This window comes from Drosophila arizonae, chromosome 2 (genome assembly GCF_054131065.1).
Source record: "Drosophila arizonae isolate 15081-1271.41 chromosome 2, UAZ_ARI_1.0, whole genome shotgun sequence".
Lineage (NCBI taxonomy): Eukaryota > Metazoa > Arthropoda > Insecta > Diptera > Drosophilidae > Drosophila > Drosophila arizonae.
Genome location: NC_142922.1, coordinates 10,095,785 through 10,119,506, shown reverse-complemented (window position 1 = coordinate 10,119,506; position 23,722 = coordinate 10,095,785). Strand labels below are relative to the sequence as shown.

Here is a 23,722-nt window from a genome sequence, read left to right as displayed (position 1 = left end):
CTGCTATCGAGCTACAGATATCGCGGTCGCATCAACAAGTCAGTGGTTCATTTCGGAGTTTTTAAAATGATTTAAAATTTTTATATTTTATTCCTTTACCATTAGCTCAAGCTCTCTCAAGGATTCGACTGGAATTTAAAAGCTTTTCAAAGTATAAAGAATATATGCTTAGTTGTATTTCTAGCTATTGGCACAATATGGTAAATTTATATTTAAAAATTATTAGCATGACCACAAGTCGAATTTTGGTGCCTTAAATCCACGAACTATTACATCGGCTTGCCACCACCCAGTCCTTTCTTCTGTCTCTTTAATGAACTCTTCGACCTTGGCATCTGTTGAATTTAAATTCAAAATGGCGATATCTTCATAAATAGTCAATTCCTTGCAGCATTGCAACTCAGATTTGTCCGTCTCATGCAACAAATGCAAATGAACATTTTTACAACTTCGGGGCAACTGACTGACAACATCCTTAGGAAACAGTTTCCAAGTCTCCACCTGTTGATCTTGCTCATTTGTAAATAGTTCCAGTTCCAGAAACACATTCGTAGTCTTCAGCTCTGTTGACCACAACGTGTAGAGCTCCTCGCATGTGAGCAGCTGCAGAAGCGTTTGATTCATAGGCCCATCTGGCATCGAGTGCAGGTCACCGTGGTATTTTGATATGGATGCGTGAGGTATGTGTATTGTGTACGACTCTGATGGCATAAATCTATTACTTCCAAATAGAAATCGCAAACTTTTGACGGTATTGTTGCTCCTGAACGTTCGTCGTATTAGCTGAGAAAAAATTTTAATTGAAATATATTCATTTACGCGTTGTTTATATTTACTTCTCGCATATTGCTGATGGCATCCTTGGTCTGCTTAGCCAAGGATCGTTGTTTTTGTAGTTGATAGTGCTTAAACGATTCCTGTTTATTTTCATTTTGAGCATCATCATCCCATTTGTTCACATAATATTTGTATGTTTTATACACGAACGGAATTTGACTACGATGGAATAAAAGGAAGTCGAGTATGTTAATTACAAACTCCGCAACGATTCCTGTAGTTAAGACGTCAACGTCTTGGAGTTTAAGCTCAACATTTTTAGAGTTCTGTGCCATTTACTTATAGTCTCGATAATTTCGCGGGTTTCTTTAGTAAACAAACTTGAGTTGTTTGGGTTTGAGATGCAAATGTGCACACTATCGCCACTTAGGAACTAGCTTCCTTTTGCTACAATATCGATATATGACGAACTCGATATCATCAGCAAAATCGAAGATCTGTGTCAAAAGAGGATTTATTTGAAATACATTGTTTTTATTTAAGATTTACATTATAGAGGTGAAAATAAAAATATATATATTTGACCGATATTGTAATAATTTTAAATTTGTAGTGGCTTTATTTTATACCGTGCCGTCAATATAAGTGGAAAGCAGTTTGCGGGTAACGCTAAGCTAGCTGGATTAATTTTTATGTTCGAAATGTCTTTACTGCTTATATTGTAACGCAATAAAATATTTGAAAGTAATATGAATCCAAATCCTCGAACTAAATTTTGTCCAATACATGTGCGTTTCCCTATACTAAATGGTAAAAAATGTGGAAGATTTTTTCTCAATTGAAACTTTGGGCGCTTCAGATTATTTTGATTATCTATAGTGCTTACAAAATGATTATTCTCTTCGAACTCTATGCCGGAGTCAGAGCCTTCAGACATTTTTCTCTTATCATTGGATGTAGATGGTTTTTGAGTATTCTTTATAGAAGTTTCCTCTAAAAATCTTTCTGGACAAAAATTCTGAGGGTTTTTCCAACTATTTTCGCTCATATTGAGTACGTAGTTGTTTATAAACACAATTGTGCCCTTCGTTACTCCATATCCAGATATAACTGAATCCTCAGTAGCCACATGAGGAACAATGGGTGATGATGAGTACCGTAGGACTTCGAAGATTGTGGCCATTGTGTAGGGCATTTGTTCCATGTCTTCTAAAGTAATACTTCGCTTTCCCTCATTTGACACAAGATCGGCTTCGCATTGAATATGTCTACCAATGGCTGGATCTCTGGCTATATAGGCAAGCACCAGCATTATTAAGTTCCCAACAGCTGAATGGCCACCGATGAAATCTTCCAGCATAAAGATGATTGTGTTCCGGCACATGTTTTTGTTCTCAATCAAACTTTTTAGCAAAGCATCGGTGAAGTCATTGTCTGGCTCCTCAGGATCGATGTTCAGCTCCCGATGCTCCAGAACGCGATTCAGAATGAACTTGCGTATTGTTGTCGACCAATGTGCAATGCGATTTGTGTGCTGTTTGTAGAATGGTGCCAGCCAAGGCAGAAAATCCAGTGGATGTCCTTGATTGATTTCCCAAAAGATTTCGTCAAAGAACCAAACCATTTTCTTGAATTCCTTATCATCATACTCGAATCGCATTGAGCACATATACTGGCTAAACATATTCGCGCAGGCTGCATTTAAAATGGGCTTCAAATCTAGGGGCTGCCCAGGTAAAATAACTTTCTCCAGCTCGTCCATTAATATGTCAGCCTCTGCACATCCAATCAAGGACATCTTGGAGAAATATGACGACGATTCTCGGGGGGAGCAATGACGTCTAGCTAAATTTCGTCGTTTCTGCTGCAATTGTGACCATTCGCATAGAGCTAGGGAGTTATTACGGTCACCTCCAAACAGTTTATGATAGCGTAGGAAATCCGGACGGCCACCAAAGAATTTTCCATTCTTATTAAGAACTTCTCGTATCAGATCCAAGTTGTTTACCACAAGGCAGCGAGTGTGTCCAAGTGTCAAGGAGTAAATGTCTCCATAACAACTTGCTAGTGTTCCGAATCCTTTGAAGGGATTGTCAAACTGGCCAATTATATCCAAATTGCCAAGTATGGGCCAAGGATGTGGACCAGGAGCCTGCTTGAATGCGCGTTTAAGTTTTTCTCCATTGGGCAAAACAGTTTCGACAATCGCTTTTCTTTTGCATTTAAATAATATTAAAATATAAGACGCTACGAACAGAATCAGGACAATTAAGATGAATAGGTAAAACACATTGAAGAACATTTTGATATGCAGGCAGAGTATGCAGGTATCTTAAATGAGTAAAAAAATACATTAAAACAGGTGGATCAGCAGGCGTCTAACTATATACCTGTTAATAAGTCACCAATATGTAACCGATTTCTAAGAAACGCAGACGTTATAGATATTGCTTCTTTGTGATTGTCACTTTTTCTATCACTATATATTTATTGTAGTTAGTAGCATTTTAGTTAATTCTTAAACGATCTCGTCGGCTTGTAATGTCCTTACTCTTTGAGGTGAATATGTTGAGTAAGTTGTAACTTCTGTAATGAGACGCTATGTTAACAGCGATGCCATGTTACATATGGAACCTTAGCCTTAGGAAACACTATTTGAAAGCGGCTCATTTGATTTTCTCAAATATATATGTAAAAGAATAAAAATAGGCCAATTCGCATAAATAAAGTCAAAGAACACTAATGGAATTCATTTTCCAAGCAATGTTAAATTTAAAATATATAGTAGGCGCCAAAATTTGATTCTCATGCTATGCAACCATGGCTAACATGGAGTGTACACACTGGCATCGTAGCCGCAGCTAACTTCAAGTCGGTTATGACTAGTAAAAATCTGTTTGTGTTGCCGACAAAATTCATTTTCTTTTGAAGATATTAAAGTAAAAACGCAAAATGGTAAATTAGCTTGGCAACGGTCTAGACTTTTGAGTTTATTGAGTGCTTTCTTGTTATAGGGACAAAATCAATCGGCACAGGGTGGCACTGGAGACAAGAAGGATGACAAAGACAAAAAGAAGAAATATGAGCCACCAATTCCCACTCGCGTTGGCAAAAAGAAGCGTCGCGCAAAGGGTCCAGATGCAGCCATGAAGCTGCCACAAGTGACTCCTCATACTCGCTGTCGCCTAAAGTTGCTCAAATTGGAGCGCATCAAGGATTACTTGATGATGGAGGACGAGTTTATACGCAACCAGGAACGACTCAAGCCACAAGACGAAAAGAACGAAGAAGAACGCTCGAAGGTTGATGACTTGCGTGGCACACCAATGTCTGTGGGCAATTTGGAGGAGATTATCGATGACAATCATGCAATTGTGTCGACATCCGTGGGCTCGGAGCACTATGTTAGCATTCTGTCCTTCGTTGACAAGGACCAATTGGAGCCTGGCTGCTCTGTCCTGTTGAATCATAAGGTTCATGCTGTAGTGGGTGTCCTCAGCGACGACACAGACCCCATGGTTACGGTCATGAAGCTAGAAAAAGCGCCACAAGAAACATATGCGGACATTGGTGGGTTGGACACTCAAATTCAGGAGATCAAAGAATCTGTCGAGCTTCCGCTAACTCATCCCGAATATTACGAAGAAATGGGCATTAAACCACCAAAGGGAGTTATTCTGTATGGTCCCCCGGGTACGGGTAAAACGCTTCTCGCCAAGGCCGTTGCCAATCAGACTTCAGCGACCTTCTTACGTGTCGTCGGCTCCGAGCTCATACAAAAGTACTTGGGCGACGGACCAAAGTTGGTGCGCGAATTGTTCCGCGTAGCAGAGGAGCACGCGCCGTCCATTGTCTTCATAGACGAAATCGATGCAGTGGGCACAAAGCGTTACGATTCCAATTCAGGAGGCGAGCGTGAAATTCAGCGCACCATGTTGGAGTTGCTGAATCAGCTAGATGGTTTCGATTCTCGTGGTGATGTCAAAGTCATCATGGCAACGAATCGTATTGAAACACTTGATCCAGCGCTTATACGTCCGGGACGTATTGATCGTAAGATTGAGTTCCCCTTGCCCGATGAGAAGACCAAGCGACGCATTTTCACCATACACACATCGCGCATGACACTCGCTGAGGACGTGAACCTGAATGAGCTAATTATGGCAAAGGATGATCTTTCTGGTGCCGATATTAAGGCGATTTGCACAGAAGCAGGACTGATGGCATTGCGCGAGCGTCGCATGAAGGTGACCAACGAGGACTTTAAGAAATCAAAGGAGAGCGTCTTGTACCGCAAGAAGGAAGGCACGCCCGAAGGACTGTATTTATAAGTCAGATCAATTTTTCAGTTAACATATATTATAATTCCTAATCACACGCAAGCATTAAACCAGGTTAATCTTAATCCATCAAATCATTTTGCTTGTGATTTGAACAAATTTGTTGTTGTGTGCAGTGCATCGGCGCAGTGTTCTAATAAATTGTCTACATAGGCATTTTGTTTTTCGGATACAATGCTGAGTGGTTCACTTTGATGCTCCAAATACTTGAAGTGGATTTTATCTATAGCTTTTGCCAACCTCATTTTCTTATACGCCAGGTGCTCCTTTGCCAGATTGTCGTCAATATTTGCTTTAGTTAATGTATCGTAGAAGGCTGAAAATTTAGTTAACTCTATGCCAGTCTTTAGTCCATCTGAATAGCCCTGGTCAAAGCTGCTCTGAAAACTTTGTTCGCGTCCATCAGCGATTCCATCAGCATAATTAATCTGCAAGCAAAATCAGATTTATTTCAAATGGTATAATGACATTTGATTTTATTAACAGTGACTGCCACTTAACAGACTGCTTCTTCCTGTTATTAACAGACGCTGTTCGTAGAATTGGCACACAAGCAACTCAGTTCAAAGCACGCTTTTGTCTTACCTTTTCTACTTTTTCCTGAATTCGCTGGTAATTATTTTTGCTGACGGTTTTAAAATCGGTCTCGTCATTAGAACTGTGTATTTGTGACATTTTAGCTCTGTAAAACGTAAGTGATTATCAAGATGCAGCACCACAACTATGTTTCGGCTATAGAAAACCAAAACATTCGTGTAATGTGTTTCTAGAGCTGCACAGCACAATAGCAGAGTTGCTCCTCATTTAAAGTGACTCCACACGTAAAGTTTATTACCTACAGAAAATCATGTAAACATTCCGCTTACAGATCACAATGGCAGCCGAGGTTGCTCAACTGTTGCTCGCAGTAATCCAAGGAATACCAGGTGGAGCGACAAACGATGACCTTACTAAAGCGTTGTCAGATATGCCCGCAGCTTCGCGGGTCGAAGGCCTGAATGTATTGTTGAAGCAAGGTGGCATAGAGATTTTGAAGAAAGGAGAGAAACTTATTTACCGCGCCAAGGATCCGGAAAAGAAGAGTGCACTGCCCAAAGATGCGGATAATGAAGAGAAGGTGGTCTATAGTATTGTGGAGGAGGGCGGTAACAAAGGAATTTGGATACGTGACATACGCATGAAGTCTAATTTGAATATGACTCAACTTAACAAAATTCTCAAGAATCTGGAAACCAAGAAACTTATTAAAGCGGTCAAATCTGTGAACGTAAGTAAGTTAACGAATCTATCGAATCCGAATTAAACAATTTTAAATTTATTTATTTAAGGCAAGCAAAAAGAAAGTCTATATGCTTTACAACTTAGAAGCAGATCGATCTGTGACAGGCGGTGCTTGGTATCAGGACCAAGATTTTGAAGTCGAGTTCGTAGATGTGCTCAACCAACAATGCCTGCGATTCCTCCAAATGAAACGTGAAAGTGCCGAGAAGAAACGCGATGGACCACTGGCGTTTAAGCAAATGTCCTGCTGTACTGTGAAAGAAGTGCACAAATTCATATCAGATTTGGGTATCAGTAAAGTCAATCTGGATGAGGATGACTTAGAGACAATATTGAAAACCGTTGTGTACGATGGCAACGCAGAACGTATTCTACAATCAGATGGCACGTACGTTTATCGTGCGGTAAATTTACCTCTGCCGGCACCTGGTTTTGTGCAAATGCCGTGTGGCATATGCCCTGTGATCAAGAATTGCTCCAATTGTGGTGATGTGACCGCTATTAATTGCCAATATATGAATGAATGGTTAGATTAAATATGCAATGACCTAAAATATTTGTTACTGCTGTGTTCATTTAAATGTATTTAGCGCGCCTTCCCCTTTCCCATAGGAGGCAGCTACACCCAGCTTATCGATTAATCGTGAGTTCGATAAACTTTGTTCGGTCTGGAAACAGTAGAAATACGTGGCTGCCGATTCTGTTGTTGTTCGACAAAAATTCCAGCAAAAGCTAAGCACAAAATTGAAATTAATTTAGATATATATACTAAATATGCGATAAAACAAATTAACGCTGCCTTTTCAAATTACGAGTGTCAGCCCAATTTCTCTACGTAGAAACACGACAAAGAACGACAATAATTACTTAGCCTACACAAAATGGGACTTTGCAAGTGTCCAAAACGTTTGGTGACAAACCAATTTTGCTTTGAGCACAGAGTCAATGTCTGTGAGCACTGCATGGTTCAGAGCCATCCCAAGGTGGGTGAATACATGTGGTATAATATTTTCTCTGTTAATCAGTTTCTTGTAGTGCATAGTGCAATCGTATCTGCAATGGCTACGTGATAGCGACTATATATCCAATTGTACGCTCTGTGGCACCGGCCTGGAGCAGGGCGAATGCGTGCGCTTAGTGTGCTACCGTAAGGAAGATTGCAATTTCTGGAAAATTGTGTTTTTAACAAGCTGGCTTCTGTTTTAGATGTTTATCACTGGGACTGCTTAAATGCACGCCAAGCCAGTCTGCCTGCCAATACAGCGCCTAGTGGCCACCAATGTCCGAGTTGCAGTGTGGAAATTTTTCCAACTTCGAACCTGGTCTCACCAGTTGCAGATGCACTCAAACAATATCTGTCACAGGTGAACTGGGGTCGAAGTGGATTGGGCCTTGCTTTGGTAAGCTCCGAACTGAATTATATACCATGCTCATATATTAATAAATAATTTGAATTTCAGCTTTCGGATGAACAAAACAACAGCTTCAAAGCAAAAACGATTAATAGCCAATCGGCTGTTCCCAATATTACCAAAGTGCATCATCATTCCGCCGGCGAGCGTGAGCGTATGAAACCGAATGGAGGTATTGATAGCTCCAGTCCACATTCCGTGCTGCTAATGGATGCCTTTAATCCGCCTAGCTCTGACATACATGGTCTGTTCAAGCTCCTGAGCTAATATGTGCTTCTCTTAAACAGACTTAATTTATCTCCAGGAACTAGCAGCAGGCGTCCGTTGCTGCCCCGACAGCCGCCGATTGGCGGCACCGATCGTGATGATAATAAATATCAACGCCGCTCGCCGGCCGAGTTATTCTCCCGTTGGACCCGACGCTTTTATGCACCATCCTCGCGTCCACCTTGGCGCCGTACCTGGTTCTTGGTACTCAGTGGCATTTTGGCCTTCATTCTGTTTGTATATATAATGGCAGTGCTGGGTCGCGGAGGCAATGATAGCTTGGATGACAGCTGGAATAATCCAAACCCGAAACAAAACCACTACGAATAAGCATATATATATGTGTGTATCGCCTCATCGTATATCCGAAAAGTCCTTCCCCCTGTTAAAATCAAAACTTATTTATGTAACCCAAAATATTGCAGAAGAAAACTTAATACTAAGCTTTCTAAATAACGTTTTAATCAACATGCGGTTTTTGCAAAATTTGCACGCCACTAGCCTTCGGTGAATTTGGAGTTTTCCGTTTGGGCGCATCCAAGACCTCGTCGTATTCGTGCAGCTTCTTGGCCAGGAAGTACATCTCGGCCAGCGCTATTACCAACGCCACAATGACGCCCAGTAAAATACGGAAACCAAAAGGTAGTGGACCAACCATCAAATTGACCCCAAAGAATCCAAAAGTGAATCCGGCTGCCACCGAGAAAATGAACTGGGCTACAGCTATAATTTGCTTATTAATACTTTTCACTGCAGGGGAGAGAGAGTGATTTATAACGTTAACAATTGAGTGTGGAATAATAGCTTTGGTGAACTCACATTGGTACGCTACTGTATCCTCGGGAATATGCTTGAGTGTCGCATCAACATTTTTGGTCATCTTATGATATTCGCGATTTTGTTGCTCATCGCGCAGCCGCTGGCAACGCGCCTCCAGCTCAGGATTGCGAGGTTTGTACTCATTCTCGGGCAGTATGAGCTCGCAGCTTTCAATTAACTCATACAGAAATACGTTAATAATATTGTTCCTGCGTAGTTCGGTAAGTGTTGAGTTAAGAAAGTGCAAATCGTTTAGATATAAAAAGTCGCCAGTAAGAGGCTGCTTTGGTTCCTCCTCCACCTCCTCCTCTGGCAATTCATTAATTTCTTGAGCGTTCGAAGGCACATCTGGTAAATTTGCAGTCAGTTTGTTCAGCAGCTTGACATCGATTTGTGGTCGCTTACAGACTACCTCATCATCTCTTATGATTCTAGTACTATTGGCTATGCTATATCCGTTTTTCTCTAGGATTTTGGCCAAATTAGCAGGCAGCTCTTTCAAATGTTCCTTCTGCTCGCCCAGCAAATCCAACAGTTTTTTGGATGGCCGCAGTCGAACGCGAGTGTCCACAATAGTTGACTTCAGCATGTTGTAGATTTACTTATTTGTTAATGTTTAACTTTAACTGCAAATCCGAATAAAGTTCGGCGATTTCCTCCTCCTTCTCCTCGAACGAATTATCAATGCGTTTATAGTTGTGTTGTAAATTGCTTAAAAACTCTGCCTTGCGTTGCTCACGTGCTCGTCTTGCCTCCTGTAGCTCAACGCTGGGCTGAATATGCAAAAAGAAATATTTGAAAATATGTTTTTTTTTTTTTTTATTGTTGAAATATGCATACTTTTCGTTCAACTTTGGCCTTCTCTAGCAGGGTTTCAACGTCGTTAAGCAAATTGTTAACAGCTGTTGAAAGTTCGGTAAGCCTTTGGTTACCTAATGCAATGCAGCGCTCGGAGAGATCGTACTTTAGTGAACCCACAATTTCGGTGACCTGGAAAAGTGTCTCGACTTCGCTATCGTTGCGTTTCAGTTCGAAATTATCCAAGAATGTGTCGATTTCGCCGTTGACAAATACGCGGTGGTCTAAAATGCGATGCGGCACTTTGTATAGCTCTGAAAGAGTGAAGTTTCACTTGAGTACGTCTTCCAGGTATAGCTCTGCAAAACACGTACCCCTTCCAACCTGGCTTATCATTATTTTTCTTCACAAAACACCAAATTTTTTACATCTGTCACATGAGTAGGTCAACGATATACCAATTATTAATCGATATATAGATACTATACGATAAATGTCGTATTTTACATTGCTGATATTCCCCATGAAAGTTTTATTACAAGAATTAAAATGGAATCTATATGGGAACATATTCCACGGTATTATGATTTACAATTAAGTAAAATTATTACAATTTAAGATACAATCAGTAACTGAAATTGTAATTAGCTATTGTTTCCCGCAGAAACGCGATTTCAAATGCATATCGATAGTTGCAAATACAACCCATCACAGTAAACGCGACGTGCAGAAAGTCATCCACCATCTGCGGATCACAATTTCGTTAATTGTTCTAATATTCCCACCATGAGTGAAGAATTTAAACTGCCAAAGCGATCACGTAAGCGTACGCGCGATGTAAAACGTAAAGCCCGCCCTGAGCTCGATGGCGAAAGCGCTTGGGTGGCGATGCGGTATTTTGAGAAGTTCGAGCCATTTTGGGACTTCGTGGATAACCTGGAAAGAATCGACTATAAAACGGTAACATGTGAGGAATTCATTGAAAGGTTCGAACGCCCCTATCTGCCCGTAATAATAACTGGCTGCGCTGACGGTTGGCTGGCGCAGGAAAAATGGACGCTCTCCCGCCTAGCGAAAAAATATCGCAACCAGAAATTCAAGTGCGGCGAGGATAATGAAGGCTACAGCGTTAAAATGAAAATGAAGTACTACATCGAGTATATGCAAGCGACGCGGGACGATAGCCCCCTGTACATATTCGATAGCAGCTTTGGCGAACATCATCGTCGACGAAAGCTGCTCGAGGATTATACGGTGCCTAAATATTTTCGTGATGATCTCTTCAAGTACTGCGGCGAGGAGCGGCGGCCGCCATACCGATGGTTTGTCATGGGCCCGGCTCGTTCCGGCACCGGCATTCATATAGACCCGCTGGGCACCAGCGCATGGAATACGCTAGTACGTGGCCACAAGCGCTGGTGCTTGTTTCCCACGCACACGCCCAAGGATCTGCTCAAGGTTACTAGTGCCATGGGAGGCAAGCAGCGAGACGAGGCCATCACATGGTTTAGCACCATTTATCCTCGTACTCAGCTGCCCTCGTGGCCACAGGAATACAAACCCATCGAGGTGCTCCAGTGTGCTGGCGAAACGGTATTTGTGCCTGGAGGCTGGTGGCACGTTGTGCTCAATCTGGACGACACCATTGCAATAACGCAGAATTTCTGTAGCTTTACGAATTTTCCGTGTGTGTGGCATAAGACGGTACGAGGTCGACCCAAATTGTCGAGGAAGTGGCTCCGAGTGTTGCGCGATCAGCGTCCGGAGTTGGCCCAGATTGCCGAAAGTATTAATATAAATGAGAGCACAGGCTTCGCCTCCGATAGTTCAAGCAACTCCAGCTCATCCTCCTCGTCCAGCAGCTCATCCTCAGACACGGACGCCGATTCAAATACGGACAGCGGCCAGGAAAGTCTCACTGCCAAGAAAAAGAAGAAGCGGCGAATGGCCGGTACCGAAGATAGCGTCAGTGCGGCGGTGCCCTCGCGCTCTTGATGTCGGCACAAAGCGAAAAGGAACGGCCTCCTGCTGCGGCTGTTCCATCGTCAACTGTTTTTCTGTCGCCGTGTGCCACGTTGTCAAAGTCCGTGTGGTCAACAATCCTGCCAGAACAGCTAGCAGGGCTAATCCAGAACCCAATCAAACCTTAATTCATGTTTTAGAAATATTTTTCTACATAGACAAGTAATAAATAAACCGTGTTGCTGTTAGCTGCTTAATGTTAGCTCCAATAGTGTATTTTATGTTTATTGAAAGCCAGTTAATCCGCCAAGGATAATTAGCCAACGACTTGAATGCGACATAAATAAATTCAATATATTTGTAAAAACTGAAATTGCGTGTTCCAATTATTTTAGTCTATTCACCTAGAAAAAGAATTCTTTAAAAATGCAATCAATTTGCTTTTATACAAAAGTTTATCATCTTTCCTTTATTATTTTAGCGTTTTTCATTATTATTTATTTATAAATTGTTTTTGTTTTCTTCCATGCAACTCAAAAGATGTAGATCAACAAATTGTATTGTTCTTGATAAAGTTGAAGACCATTTGGAGAGACGAAATCAAAAATCTGACAGACAATTTCAAATGTTTAAATAATAAAATTTATTTATGGAACATAAGCAAGCACATGGTCCTTAAAAAAATCACCTTTTAATTCGCTACAATTTTTTATTCATACATAATTATTTTTAAAAGCTTTTCCCACGCATTCCTCTCAAGTTTTCCCATTTTTATATTGTTTGTTGATTTTTAAACTTTGTTTTTGTTATTATTATTTTGGCGTCCTGCGTGTACTGAATTTTTAGAAGTTTTTGCACTTTGTGATTTTTAAAAAATATTGTTTTACTTTTATTTCTTATGTGTTTTATTTTTATTTAATTTAGTTCCTTTTTGCTTTTATATTTACGATTTATTGTTTATCATTGTGTAAAAATTGAATATTGCGCTTGCAGCTTCGAATTGCTTACTGTTTCTGGTTTTTGTCCATTCTGAATTTAATTGATGTTTTGCTAGCCAAGTTCTCTGTTTGTGTTTTGTTGTTTGATTGGTTGTGGTTGTTGTTGTTGTTGAATTCAGTGTGTTATTGTTTGTTTATGTTAATCAAGACTTAATCAATATACTGCGCTAACCAACGGAAACCCTCGCCATAGCCCTGTCGCTTCAGCACAGAGCACATGAATAATTCCAACGGGCGACCAGGCAACTCGGAGCGTGCAACTTTGCCCTGAAAAGCCATAAAAATATTTAAATAAATAATTGCGATAATTATATATGTATTTCAAGTCGATGCATACCTTGCCGGTCGTTAACTGATACAGTCCAAACACATTTCTCAGCTCGTCCTCGCTGGCCGCGCCAGGCTTATCAATTTTGTTGCCCAATATGAGCACCGGGCAGTTGGACAGCGCCTCATCTGTGAGCAGCGAATCCAGTTCGTTTTTGCTCTCCTGGAAGCGACCGCGATCCCACGCATCTATCAAGAATACGATGGCATCCACGGCTGGAAAGTAATCCTTCCATACACGACGCGCTGCAAGCAACCAAACATTGGCAGTTAGTAATCAATCATGGAGGGCCGCCATCAGTCACAGTCTGCATATCAATCAAACCAAGCGTCTTTCAACAAAACAAACAATGTTCTAGCTGAAAATCACGCGTAATACTGTCAGCAGTAATTTGCTTTATAGGCTTTTAATGTACACACACATACATACATATTAGTATACGTGAGCTGCGACTCGCCCTGCTTCGCTTATCAATAAAAGTTCATATATAGACACACACAAATGTAATATAAATATATTTGCCCAGTCGCTAGACAGTTTCCGCCATCTAACGCTTACCAGCATGATTATACGGATTCGTTTATACGTACAATCTTGAACATGTCTTATATGTATGTATGTATGTTATAGATACATATATGCAAGTGCTTTTATTCGTTGTTGATCATTTGCAGTTATATTATATTTGTTTTTGCTATCTTGCCCGTGTGCTTGACATAGTGTTTTGTAACAGTTATTCCACACACAGTGGTTGCATTATTGACAAACTTTAATGTAGAATTTAAATTCTTATCAAATATATAAATGAAAATTCTAGACAATGAAAATTCAATCTTAAAATTCTTTTTAAATTGTAATATTTCAATCAATCAAAATTATGCTTTTATACTATTTTTACGTTGTTAACACAACTCAGATTATCCTACATTCATCACAACTTTTCTAATACTCATGAAATTAGCCTAGTAGCTCTAACTAGCTATTTTTAAAAATTAGTTTAATGTATTTTTCACTCCATATGTTACCTAAACTACAAATACATCTTATGATTGTGTGCACAGTACGGGAATTGTGTTTACAACTTTACAATATATAAAATAATATATGTATTATATATTGGCAATCACCTACATATTTATTATGCAATTGTTGGTGTATAGTTTTGCATAGATGTGTAGATTAATGATGACATATTTTTATATACATATGTACATATCTTAGCCACTGCGACGATGACGTTGTTGTTGTTATTGTTTCAGAAGAGTGAACGCAACAAATGGCAACACTTACAACGTGTTTTTTATTTGCAAGTATGTGTTCTGCGTGATTTGTGTGTGTATGTGTGTGGGTGACCCCCTGCGCTATATTTTACGCTGATTGTTTTGTTGTTGTGCCATCTTTGTGCTACGTATGCATGTGTGTTTGTGTATGCGCTTTGTGCTATTTTTAGACAAAGAGCACGTTTTAACATGCGCAATATTTATGATTTTAATAAGAGTACTACGATTATTGAATATTTAATATATCTTCGGAATGCTTTATCTCTTTATCCAAAGCTCTGTACTCACCTTGAGTATGGCCACCCAAATCGAATGTAGTGAAACGCATATTCCCTATGGACAGCTCCTCGGATGCTAGCCAAATCAAGGGAAGAAGGGAAAGAAAGATACATGAGCTACAGAACAATCTGGAGTAGATGAGATTTACACTTACTTGGATGCAGTGTTGGCACATGCTGCGCCAGCTTATCATCTTTGAGCATATGCAATAATGTGGTCTTACCAGCATTATCCAAGCCAAGGAACAATAGTTTGCCGGACTTTTTCCATAGACCTGTGCATGGAAAATGTTGATTTTATGATTAATAAATATATATTTATATATGTATGCATATATTAATGAAGACCTTGAGCGTTTGCGTTTGGTCAATGTTAATGTAAAGGTCGAACTGCGCTTCAGTTCCGACTTCACTAAATCGACATAAATTCCGAATCAACAGCTTCACCAATTCACATACACACACACAGCTAAACGATTTCATTTGCTTTTGTTGTCTGCTTCTGTTAATGTTACTGTTGTTGCTGTTGGTGTTGCTTTTGCTGTTTCTGTTTTGTTGGCAAACGGTCAAGAAAATCGCTCATGTAGCAATGTCAAATTCCATTTGGCCCAGACACTTACCTAAGTATCCCAGAACACCCGTGAACCAGTCCCAAATGAACATCTTGGCTTGTGCTGTGGTTTCTTCCTGCGGGAGTGAGCTGAATGTGTGTTAATTGGGGGGAAGTGCGGTGCGATACTAAAAAAATCAGATACGTATATATTATAAACAAATAAGTATACAATGTAAATACAAACAACAAAGAGTAGAGGAATTGAATGAATATGCGTGACTAGTTCAATGTTCAGTTGCGACACTTTTTTTTTGTTATTAATAATCCATTTTCTATCGCTTGCTCGTAACCTAAATGCTGCTATTGAAATGAATGAATTAAATGCGAAGCAGCCTTGACATAAATACATTGGGTTAATACAGCGACAGTTGTTATTGCGTTCAGGAAGTAATGTCTGACCGATTATAATTAGGTTAAAAACCTGTTTCGGTTCTTTGTCAAGCTCTCTTCTGGGCAACACTTTCTTTCTTTACAAGTATATGTTTGTGTGTGTGTGTGCGGGTACGGCTTTGTGTGCATGTGTGTGTGCGCGTGTACGCTGTATTATATGTACGTGGTTAATACGCATAAAACTTTGTAATTTTCACCAAAATCTATTTGAATTTCGTAATCTCGCACTTTGGAGCTAAGCATACTCAGTGCACCCCACAATCATTTCAATTTGCCGCACCCTTGACGCTCGCGCCATTCCACTTATTGGGCTCATATGTATTAAAAAACAGCAGACATGACAATCTGATTTTGCACTACGTGGACACACATTTATAGTTGGCTATTATTTTAGGCATTTGACTGCATGATGCTCTCGTGTTGCTGCCGCCTTGGTTTGCTGCACTAACTAGAACTGATCGCTGAACTATATTCAACACTATGTGGATGACTTAAATGCATTTTTCGTTTATTATTTACGAGTTATTATTATTTATTACTTTTTCTGCACACGTTGTATCGAATCGTTCGGAATAAGTTCAATCGAACGACTCACTAAACTGAACAGGCGATAACCGTTCATCTAGTTCGTAACGTGTGTACAGTAGCTGGTTGCTAACAGCTTATCGGACTGTTATTAACAGAGAGTCACAAATTGCTTTTTGTTGTACTGCTGCTATGCAAAACTAGCTTTGAAAAGAGCCACAATCGAACCAGGTTATGTTGTCTTTTTTAATATTAAGTTTTTCATTTAAAATAATTATAAATGAAAAATCGATAGATTAAACTTATCGATGTGCTATCGATATGTATGCAATAGTATTAAGTTGGCTGTAGTTCAACAATGAACGTTCGTTGGAGTCAACGCAAATAATTTCTATCGATTCACAGCACTGAAAATATGAACGCGCCAACCTGTTTTTTCAAAAGTTATTTTCAAATCGAATCGAAGTAAACAAGTAACAACTGCTTTAAGCTCAGCTATTAAGACAGTTCTTTATTGTTTCATTATACCAAGAGAAGTATCGTATTCATAGTAATGAATACAAATATGGGTAATTTAGTTAATATTGCTTCGTAGTATAGCTTTAATGTTTTCATTTTATTCAACATTTCGCATCTTCTGCAGGATAATATCCTCCACCTGAACACCGTCGGGCGTGTCGAGGGCATATAAAACTGCCTTGGCCACATCCACTGGCTGGAGTTTGGGCAATGCGTCCACAGCCTGTGAGTAAACATTCAGAAAATCGGTGTCCACCATGCCGGGGCAGATGCTCTGTGCGGGCGAAAGAAGACAGCGTCACAGTTGTTTGCATACAACATGCGGGGCAAACCAAAGCCCATCCCGCTTATCGGTTGGGTGCAATGTATGCAGTGCATTTAACTTACCGTTAATTTAATATTTAATTTGAGAAAATGTATTTCCTGGCGCACCGTCTGGCAAAGTGCTGTAATTGCATGCTTCGTGGCCGGATAAACGCTGAATAAGGGCACAGGCACTTCCGGTATGCGATGGCCCAGCACGCTGTCGTCAATCAACATAGCAAATGATAGAGAGAGAGAGAGAGAGAGAGAGGGAGAGAGAGCGATGAACAGTGCGGGAGTGGAAGAGTAAGAGAGTGAGAGAATAAGAGTCGGCATAGGCATGAAATGGGAAAATGAATAAAGTCAACGTTGCTACGCAATGTAAGCACTTGAAATAACAACAAAGGCGATTGGCAACTGTCGAATCACTCACGAGTAAAATGATGGTCAACAGCTGTCGTTGCTTTCAGCGTGTGAATGAGGCACGCGGACAGTTCCGGGGTGGAGGCGACCTCAACCGAAAGCTGTCGTTGTGCATTTTATGCAAACACTGCGTAAACTTCTTTTAATTTAACAGTGTCTGAGACAGAGGCGAGGCTGCAACATTAAGTGCAAATAACGGTACCAACTTTCAGCATCAACTCTTGGCCAGCAGCAGCAGCAGCAGCCAGCTCTTGTCCGCGCACTTTTAATTAATTAAGTCTTAATATTGTTTCATTGACAGTAAGCGCAATGCATATTGAAGCACACCGACTCGGAGCAGGTCTCAGGCTCGATAGGCATTCATTAGCAGCGCATCTGCGGCCTGCTCAATTATTATACTACCTTATATATATATATATATATATATATATATACATATATGTTGAGTACGCCTACTGCCTGCCGCTGCATTATATCAACTTTCTCATTAATTAACGTTGCTGCTCGTGAGGTTTCTTTTGTTGAGCAGCACTGAGCGTCTGCACAATTGTATTTGATTACGGCTGTCATTCAATATATGCATTTGCTTTTCTTCTTGGCTCATTAAAACTGCAAATTAAGCGCGAAGCATCCGGAGACATATTTCAAATTCATGGCCAAGCAAGTGTAAAGCTCAAAATAAAATTGAGAAACGAACGAATTTGCAAAGAAAATTCGCATAGACAGCTGCTGCTTAAGCCTTTGACTGACTTGAGCTGCTTACTGCTTACTTTGTTCTATTGTATTCAGTCATTCGACACAGCTTAACCTATTTGGCTTTCAAAGTTGGTTTTTACCTGTGCAATTGTTGAGTTCTACATTGGGCTGGCGTACGATGCGTATGCGCACTTATTCAATTTATCTTTAATTAAGAACGTTTATGATTGCTTTTGTGTATGTGTGTGTGTGTGTGCAAGTGTGTGGGCGTTGCATTTAAATGAGATCAATTCAATTTTAATTTAAAGCCAAAGCGCGCAGCAAACGAGGCGGCTTAATGCGCAACATTTTGATTTTAAAAGCGCTGCCCATTGGAATTCATGAAATAAAAATCAGCAGACATGAACAAATACAAACACATACTCAGTACAAGCATATGAATGCATTTGCATGCAGGCTGCTTAATGCAAAATACTTAATTATGTTGAATAATTGAGTTGTTGTTGTTATTGTTGCTATTTGCGCAAACACTTTCGCCATCGCGCTGCAAATGCAAAGCTTTTAATGCACAGGACAACCACAAAGCAACAGCAACAGCAACAACAACAACCGCAGTTGCAACAACGGATGCGAACAGTCGTTGCGGCGATTGCAACATTTAAATATCAATAAATGTTTGTTTGTTTTTATGCCATGGCTTTTAATTTAATTTAAATAACGCGCTATCGTCTCGCCTCTATACAATGACGTAGCGAAGCTGATGAAAAATGCATGCGCTGCACAACACTGGCCAGCGACGGCAATGCAGTCTCACTATTTACACTTTCATTACGTCTGTATATACAATCACACACACATACACCTACACAGTACACTAAATACGAGCATAATTTTGGCACTCAAGGCAACTTTAGCTTGATGTTTGCCCATTACAAGCAACTGCTATAAAGCTAATACATATTCAAGTAATATATGCGTGTGTGTGTTTGTGTAATCGTAAGTGCATTGTGCTGATGCATGACCGCCAATTTAAGCCCATTGGACCCATTTTGCTATTTTAGCTGGACAAACATCATTTCCAGAACGATAACACACTCGTCTCTTCAAACTATGCTAAGCGATAATTGTGCAAATGTTGTAGTGCAATCAGGCGATTTGAAAGCAAATTTGTTGTCATTTGTAGTCGAGTGTATTGGTTTTGTGAGCTAGCAGCCCAACGTATGCCCTATTTAATTATTAAGCTAGGCTAACAATCCAGTTGAAGTAGCCAGCCAATTCAATACAAATAATTATAATTTAGCTTGGACACTCTACAGCACTGTTATTGAAGCTGGGCTGTTATTGAAGCTAGGCTAATTAAATGAACTTGTTCCGAAAGCAGATACGATGTATGTATATCGAAAATATGAAAATTTGAATTGTTTAAGACTGATAGCACTAACCAGAGAACACATAGACTAGACAACTAGTGGAAAGCTTTTTGCACGCTTTTTTTGAGGCTTTAGCACCCCAGACAGCTTTGGATTCGCTCGGCTCCTTACTTTTAGGTTCGAGCTACGAAAATTAATGATTAATGATTAATGATTAACTAAAGTAACAAGTGCACTTCCTATTACTTTCACAGGTATTTTTTAATTGCATGATTTTTATGACATCTAACAGATGCACTCTTTACAATTGGTCCATTTAGCCAGTATATGTATGTATGTACATACATATGCTTCTTATTAAAAAGGTAAATTTCACCTGTATATGTGCAGGTACAAGGGATCGAAAATCGCATTCCAATTTGGCCACAGGAATTGATCAGGTACTACATTTTTAGCAAAAATCATTCTGATAGGCAAACCCACGACCATTGAAATAAAATCATCTACTTAAATGTAAGCGCGCCTCTTCAATTAAAACCCAAAATCGTTCACACAATTCAAAGTTGTCGTAGGCACACGTCAATGCTCATGTCGCATGCATACACATATAAACATACACTCACGCACATACATATAAAGGCACTGAACTGCTTCTACAATGATTACCCCATCATTTGTGAGCATCGCGGCCCCTGCGTACACACAATCAAACATATTTATGTAAGTGTGAGCACTTCAAAAGATCGACCAAATGCAAATGCTAGGATCAGTGTTGCCGAAACTTTTTCAGCAAAAGTAGCAAAACCGAAGGCTGAAAGTAGCTAGAAGTAGCCAACTTTCTTCTAAAATAGCTGAAAAAGTAGCAAAAAAGATAACAGTGCTGTTTTTTCAAAAAAAGTCAACTTTATTAATTTAATTCTGATAATATCTCATCTATGACCACCAGCTCGTCATTTTCACCATTGTCGCTTTTATAATTTGCCTTTTCAAGGTAGTTGGGTGGAACGCTATACTCATAGCAACATTTGCCATATCGGCGTAATCCATATGTTTTGTGGACACACAATCTCAATGAAACTTTCAAAACGTGATCATATGGCTAAAATGTGTGTACATTCCAAAGCACAAGTCTCTAGTACTTGAAATGCGTTTTTTACAAAATGATGGCGTCAATGGGTCAGGGTATAAAAACTGATAAAAAATTAATTTTGCATAGCATATTAGAAAGCTTACCTATTCTTCAGTTGTATTAATTCTACACAAAGCTCAGTACATTCAAATCATTTACATTTAAAAAGTATCGAAGCGAATTTTGTTATAAGTTCGCTTGCATTTCAGCTAAATTTAATATTTGAAAATAGCCAGTTTTGTAGCTAATAGCTGTTTGAAAATTTTTGTAGCAATCGGCCTTAAAAAGTAGCCAGATCTAGCTACAAAATAGCTGATTCGGCAACACTGGCTAGGATTTCAAATTGCTATAGCCAGCAAGGGCTTTGCACACAGGCATACAAAGAATGCTCATAGTACATGTAGCAAGGGACAGTGTATGTGTGCATGCTCGTCGCGAAAACATTTTCATCATGCGCACCAACGCTTTCATACTCTTCCCACAAATAATAACGAAAACGCATGGCAAACGGTTTGAAAAGTTCGGTATACTCTTCACTCAGAAGGGAAGACATGGGTTCTTGGCAGTGTTGCCGAATCAGCTATTTTGTAGCTAGATCTGGCTACTTTTTAAGGCCGATTGCTACACAAATTTTCAAACAGCTATTAGCTACAAATCTGGCTATTTTCAAATATTACATTTAGCTAAAATGTAAGCGAACTTATAGCAAAATTTGCTTTGATACTTTTTAAATGTAAATGATTTAAATGTATTAAGTTTTGTGTAGAATTAATACTACAACTGAAGAATAGGTAAGCTTTCTAAAATGTTATGGAAAATTCATTTCTTATCAGTTTTTATACCCTGAACCCATTTTCAATGGGAAATCAGGGTATAATGGTTTTGTGAAAAAGTATGTAACGGGCAGAAGGAATCATCGCAGACCCCATAAAGTATATATATTCTTGATCAGCACGACGAGCTGAGTCGATATAGCCCTGTCCGTCTGTCCGCTCGTCCATCCGTCCGTCCGTATGAGAGCGTTGATCTCAGAAGTTATAAGGGCTAGAGAGCTGAAATTTGGCATGCACACTCGTGTGTACCATACGCAGTACAAGTTTATCATTTTTTAACTCATCCGATAACTTTTTTATCGAGAATGAAAAATTTATTTTGTTATTTATGCTATGAGTATAGCGTTCCACACAACGACCTTAAAAAGGCAAATTATAAAACCGACAATGGTGAAAATGACGAGTTGGTAGTAATAGATGAGATATTATCTAAATTAAATTAATAAAGTTGACTTTTTGTGAAAAAAACAGCATTGTTTTCTTTTTTGCTACTTTTTCAGCTATTTTAGAAGAAAGTTGGCTACTTTTAGCTACTTTCAGCCTTCGGTTTTGCTACTTTTGCTGAAAAAGTTTCGGCAACACTGGTTCTTGCTGCGAAGAAATTTCAATTTTCGTGAGCTGCTGCTTGTGCTCACAATGTGAGCCTCACATGTATACATACATATACACATTCGAGAGAGCAGAGAGCATCGAGAGAGAGAGAGAGCAAGGGAAACATTGAGCATAGAGGGATCTTTTGTTCAAAAGTTGACCATCTCGGTCGAGCGCATGAAGCGAAATGATTGTGCGTTCGTATTTTTTCGTAGCTCGAACCTAAAAGTAAGGAGCCGAGCGAGTCCAAAGCTGTCTGGGGTGCTAAAGCCTCAAAAAAAGCGTGCAAAAAGCTTTCCACTAGTTGTCTAGTCTATGTGTTCTCTGGTTAGTGCTGATAGTTAAACGACACTATCGCATGTTATCTCGCACTGTCAATCGCTATAAATCGAGTTTAACAGAACTAATAAGTGCAATTTCTTATAGCTTCATCATTTTATGATTCGAAAAATTCTTTATTTTTTGTAACTCACCTATTTATCACGATAATATGACTGCGCACTTTGACAGCGGCCATATGCTTTAGAGTCTCTCGCAAGCAGCTCGCTGTGGCCACAACATTCAAATCGAACAATTCTTTTATGTCCTTGGTGGGCGACTCTATATATAGGAATGGATTCATATTTAATTCACCTCGCACACTCGCTGCACTTACCGCTCAGAAAGCTGGCCTTGAGTATGCCCGCATTGCAGATGAGCACATGAATGCAAAAGAAACGCTCGCGTATCCAGTTGAAGGCACTGATTAGTTGCTCATCATCACTGAGGTCGCATTGACGAGCAAAGATCTTGCCCTCACCCGTTACTTGTTCGTTCAGCGCCTACCACAACGGGTTAGCTTTAATAATGGCATTATAGGAAATTTAAGTGAGCACTCACCTCGATGAGTTCAACGCGCCTGGCCAGACCCACCACGACCATGCCCGCATTGGCCAGAGTCAGCGCTGTGCTGGCGCCAATGCCCACCGAAGCGCCCGTGATGACAGCCACCTTATTGCGCCAGTAGAAGTTCTCCATGCCGCTTGCTAGACAGATAGACAAAGAAAGAGAGAGGGAGACAGAGCCCGTCAGAGATAACCCAAACAGCTGCGTGCACCTCGAGCAACTGATGTGCGGAGGCTGAGCGCTATCGTCCCCCAAGCAATCGCAGCAGCTGCCTCAATCGGCCGCTGGCTTTGCCAATTGCACAGTTCAGCGTCTGCGTCCGCTTCGATTGACTTGGCGAACTTGCAGTTCTCGCATTTAATTATTTGCAATTTACTATTGTCATATTGTTATGGACTTTGGGGCTCTCGTAACCCCGCTCTTCAGCGGATTGCACTCTCAATTAATCCAGCTGGATACCCTCTAAATAGAGTTTGGTACAATATGAGTATTACATTGATAAAGGTTCTATTTTCATATATATTTAATAAATTTGTAATATTGATAATTATGCTAACATACAATATACAAATGTTAATTCTATGTTAAAATAATCAAAGTCTGCATAGCGAATATATCTTGAATTTTCTCTCTTTTCATAAGCCGCTTTAGTATCAAGCAGTCGACCGACTTTGGCACCATCAAATGCAGGGTATTTTCAATTTAAGCATAGTTAACATTCTTACCTGTGTTCTAGCATTCTCACTCAAGTTAGTTTCATGGAAATTTGATACAAAATGAAAATCCCTTTACACTTTGCGGTTTTGCTTTGGCTTTGTCACTAATCCCTCTTGGCTGGCACTTGCAGCTTATGCATTTTCATATTTCATAACTAACCGAGTCATAGCCGAGCCACAGTAAGCACT

The 23,722-nt window shown here is 39.9% G+C and overlaps 11 protein-coding genes across 15 annotated transcripts; 4 read left to right on the top strand and 7 right to left on the bottom strand.

Annotated features, from left to right (window-relative positions):
* Positions 1-152: 152 nt before the first annotated feature.
* Positions 153-1,372, bottom strand: LOC108621160 (uncharacterized). The gene is made up of 2 exons (XM_018018321.2): positions 837-1,372; positions 153-783 (listed from the first exon to the last, which is right to left on the bottom strand). The coding sequence occupies exons 1-2, from the start codon at positions 1,110-1,112 to the stop codon at positions 223-225; spliced, it is 837 nt and encodes a 278-aa protein (XP_017873810.2). The 5' UTR covers positions 1,113-1,372; the 3' UTR covers positions 153-222.
* Positions 1,276-3,598, bottom strand: LOC108621330 (cytochrome P450 307a1-like). Its single transcript, XM_089465142.1, has 2 exons — positions 3,168-3,598; positions 1,276-3,108 (listed from the first exon to the last, which is right to left on the bottom strand). The coding sequence occupies exon 2, from the start codon at positions 3,077-3,079 to the stop codon at positions 1,379-1,381; it is 1,701 nt and encodes a 566-aa protein (XP_089321268.1). The 5' UTR covers positions 3,080-3,108; positions 3,168-3,598; the 3' UTR covers positions 1,276-1,378.
* On the top strand, positions 3,573-5,191 carry Rpt2 (26S proteasome regulatory subunit Rpt2). Its single transcript, XM_018000202.2, has 2 exons — positions 3,573-3,732; positions 3,792-5,191. The coding sequence occupies exons 1-2, from the start codon at positions 3,730-3,732 to the stop codon at positions 5,106-5,108; spliced, it is 1,320 nt and encodes a 439-aa protein (XP_017855691.1). The 5' UTR covers positions 3,573-3,729; the 3' UTR covers positions 5,109-5,191.
* LOC108608701 (uncharacterized) lies at positions 5,119-5,842 on the bottom strand. The gene is made up of 2 exons (XM_018000208.2): positions 5,703-5,842; positions 5,119-5,545 (listed from the first exon to the last, which is right to left on the bottom strand). The coding sequence occupies exons 1-2, from the start codon at positions 5,790-5,792 to the stop codon at positions 5,192-5,194; spliced, it is 444 nt and encodes a 147-aa protein (XP_017855697.1). The 5' UTR covers positions 5,793-5,842; the 3' UTR covers positions 5,119-5,191.
* Positions 5,667-6,954, top strand: Polr3F (RNA polymerase III subunit F). The gene is made up of 3 exons (XM_089465268.1): positions 5,667-5,808; positions 5,986-6,384; positions 6,446-6,954. Exons 2-3 carry the CDS (start codon positions 5,992-5,994, stop codon positions 6,932-6,934), a joined length of 882 nt encoding a protein of 293 aa, XP_089321394.1. The 5' UTR covers positions 5,667-5,808; positions 5,986-5,991; the 3' UTR covers positions 6,935-6,954.
* A 111-nt stretch (positions 6,955-7,065) lies between these two features.
* Positions 7,066-8,541, top strand: LOC108608697 (zinc finger protein-like 1 homolog). The gene is made up of 5 exons (XM_018000203.2): positions 7,066-7,381; positions 7,434-7,545; positions 7,605-7,798; positions 7,859-8,054; positions 8,115-8,541. The coding sequence occupies exons 1-5, from the start codon at positions 7,280-7,282 to the stop codon at positions 8,405-8,407; spliced, it is 897 nt and encodes a 298-aa protein (XP_017855692.1). The 5' UTR covers positions 7,066-7,279; the 3' UTR covers positions 8,408-8,541.
* Positions 8,463-9,485, bottom strand: LOC108608699 (uncharacterized). The gene is made up of 2 exons (XM_018000205.2): positions 8,897-9,485; positions 8,463-8,827 (listed from the first exon to the last, which is right to left on the bottom strand). The coding sequence occupies exons 1-2, from the start codon at positions 9,483-9,485 to the stop codon at positions 8,538-8,540; spliced, it is 879 nt and encodes a 292-aa protein (XP_017855694.1). The 3' UTR covers positions 8,463-8,537.
* A 13-nt stretch (positions 9,486-9,498) lies between these two features.
* Muted (biogenesis of lysosome-related organelles complex 1 subunit 5) lies at positions 9,499-10,212 on the bottom strand. Its single transcript, XM_018000207.2, has 3 exons — positions 10,069-10,212; positions 9,737-10,008; positions 9,499-9,669 (listed from the first exon to the last, which is right to left on the bottom strand). Exons 1-3 carry the CDS (start codon positions 10,088-10,090, stop codon positions 9,499-9,501), a joined length of 465 nt encoding a protein of 154 aa, XP_017855696.1. The 5' UTR covers positions 10,091-10,212.
* Positions 10,213-10,376: 164 nt separating this feature from the next.
* On the top strand, positions 10,377-12,029 carry JMJD6 (Bifunctional arginine demethylase and lysyl-hydroxylase PSR). Its single transcript, XM_018000941.2, has one exon. The coding sequence runs from the start codon at positions 10,481-10,483 to the stop codon at positions 11,687-11,689; it is 1,209 nt and encodes a 402-aa protein (XP_017856430.1). The 5' UTR covers positions 10,377-10,480; the 3' UTR covers positions 11,690-12,029.
* A 246-nt stretch (positions 12,030-12,275) lies between these two features.
* Sar1 (Secretion-associated Ras-related 1) lies at positions 12,276-16,244 on the bottom strand. 5 transcript variants are annotated; one of them, XM_018007254.2, is made up of 6 exons: positions 16,083-16,244; positions 15,161-15,278; positions 14,696-14,815; positions 14,551-14,616; positions 12,992-13,227; positions 12,276-12,921 (listed from the first exon to the last, which is right to left on the bottom strand). In XM_018007254.2, the coding sequence occupies exons 2-6, from the start codon at positions 15,201-15,203 to the stop codon at positions 12,805-12,807; spliced, it is 582 nt and encodes a 193-aa protein (XP_017862743.1). In that variant the 5' UTR covers positions 15,204-15,278; positions 16,083-16,244; the 3' UTR covers positions 12,276-12,804. The 5 variants fall into 5 exon arrangements, with proteins under 5 accessions (XP_017862743.1, XP_089321449.1, XP_089321471.1 ...); XM_089465323.1 differs by lacking the exon at positions 16,083-16,244 and adding an exon at positions 15,914-16,056; XM_089465345.1 differs by lacking the exon at positions 16,083-16,244 and adding an exon at positions 15,824-15,949.
* A 315-nt stretch (positions 16,245-16,559) lies between these two features.
* Positions 16,560-23,170, bottom strand: rdhB (retinol dehydrogenase B). Its single transcript, XM_018007243.2, has 5 exons — positions 22,812-23,170; positions 22,588-22,753; positions 22,406-22,532; positions 16,975-17,110; positions 16,560-16,861 (listed from the first exon to the last, which is right to left on the bottom strand). The coding sequence occupies exons 1-5, from the start codon at positions 22,947-22,949 to the stop codon at positions 16,685-16,687; spliced, it is 744 nt and encodes a 247-aa protein (XP_017862732.1). The 5' UTR covers positions 22,950-23,170; the 3' UTR covers positions 16,560-16,684.
* Between the last annotated feature and the right edge of the window lie 552 nt (positions 23,171-23,722).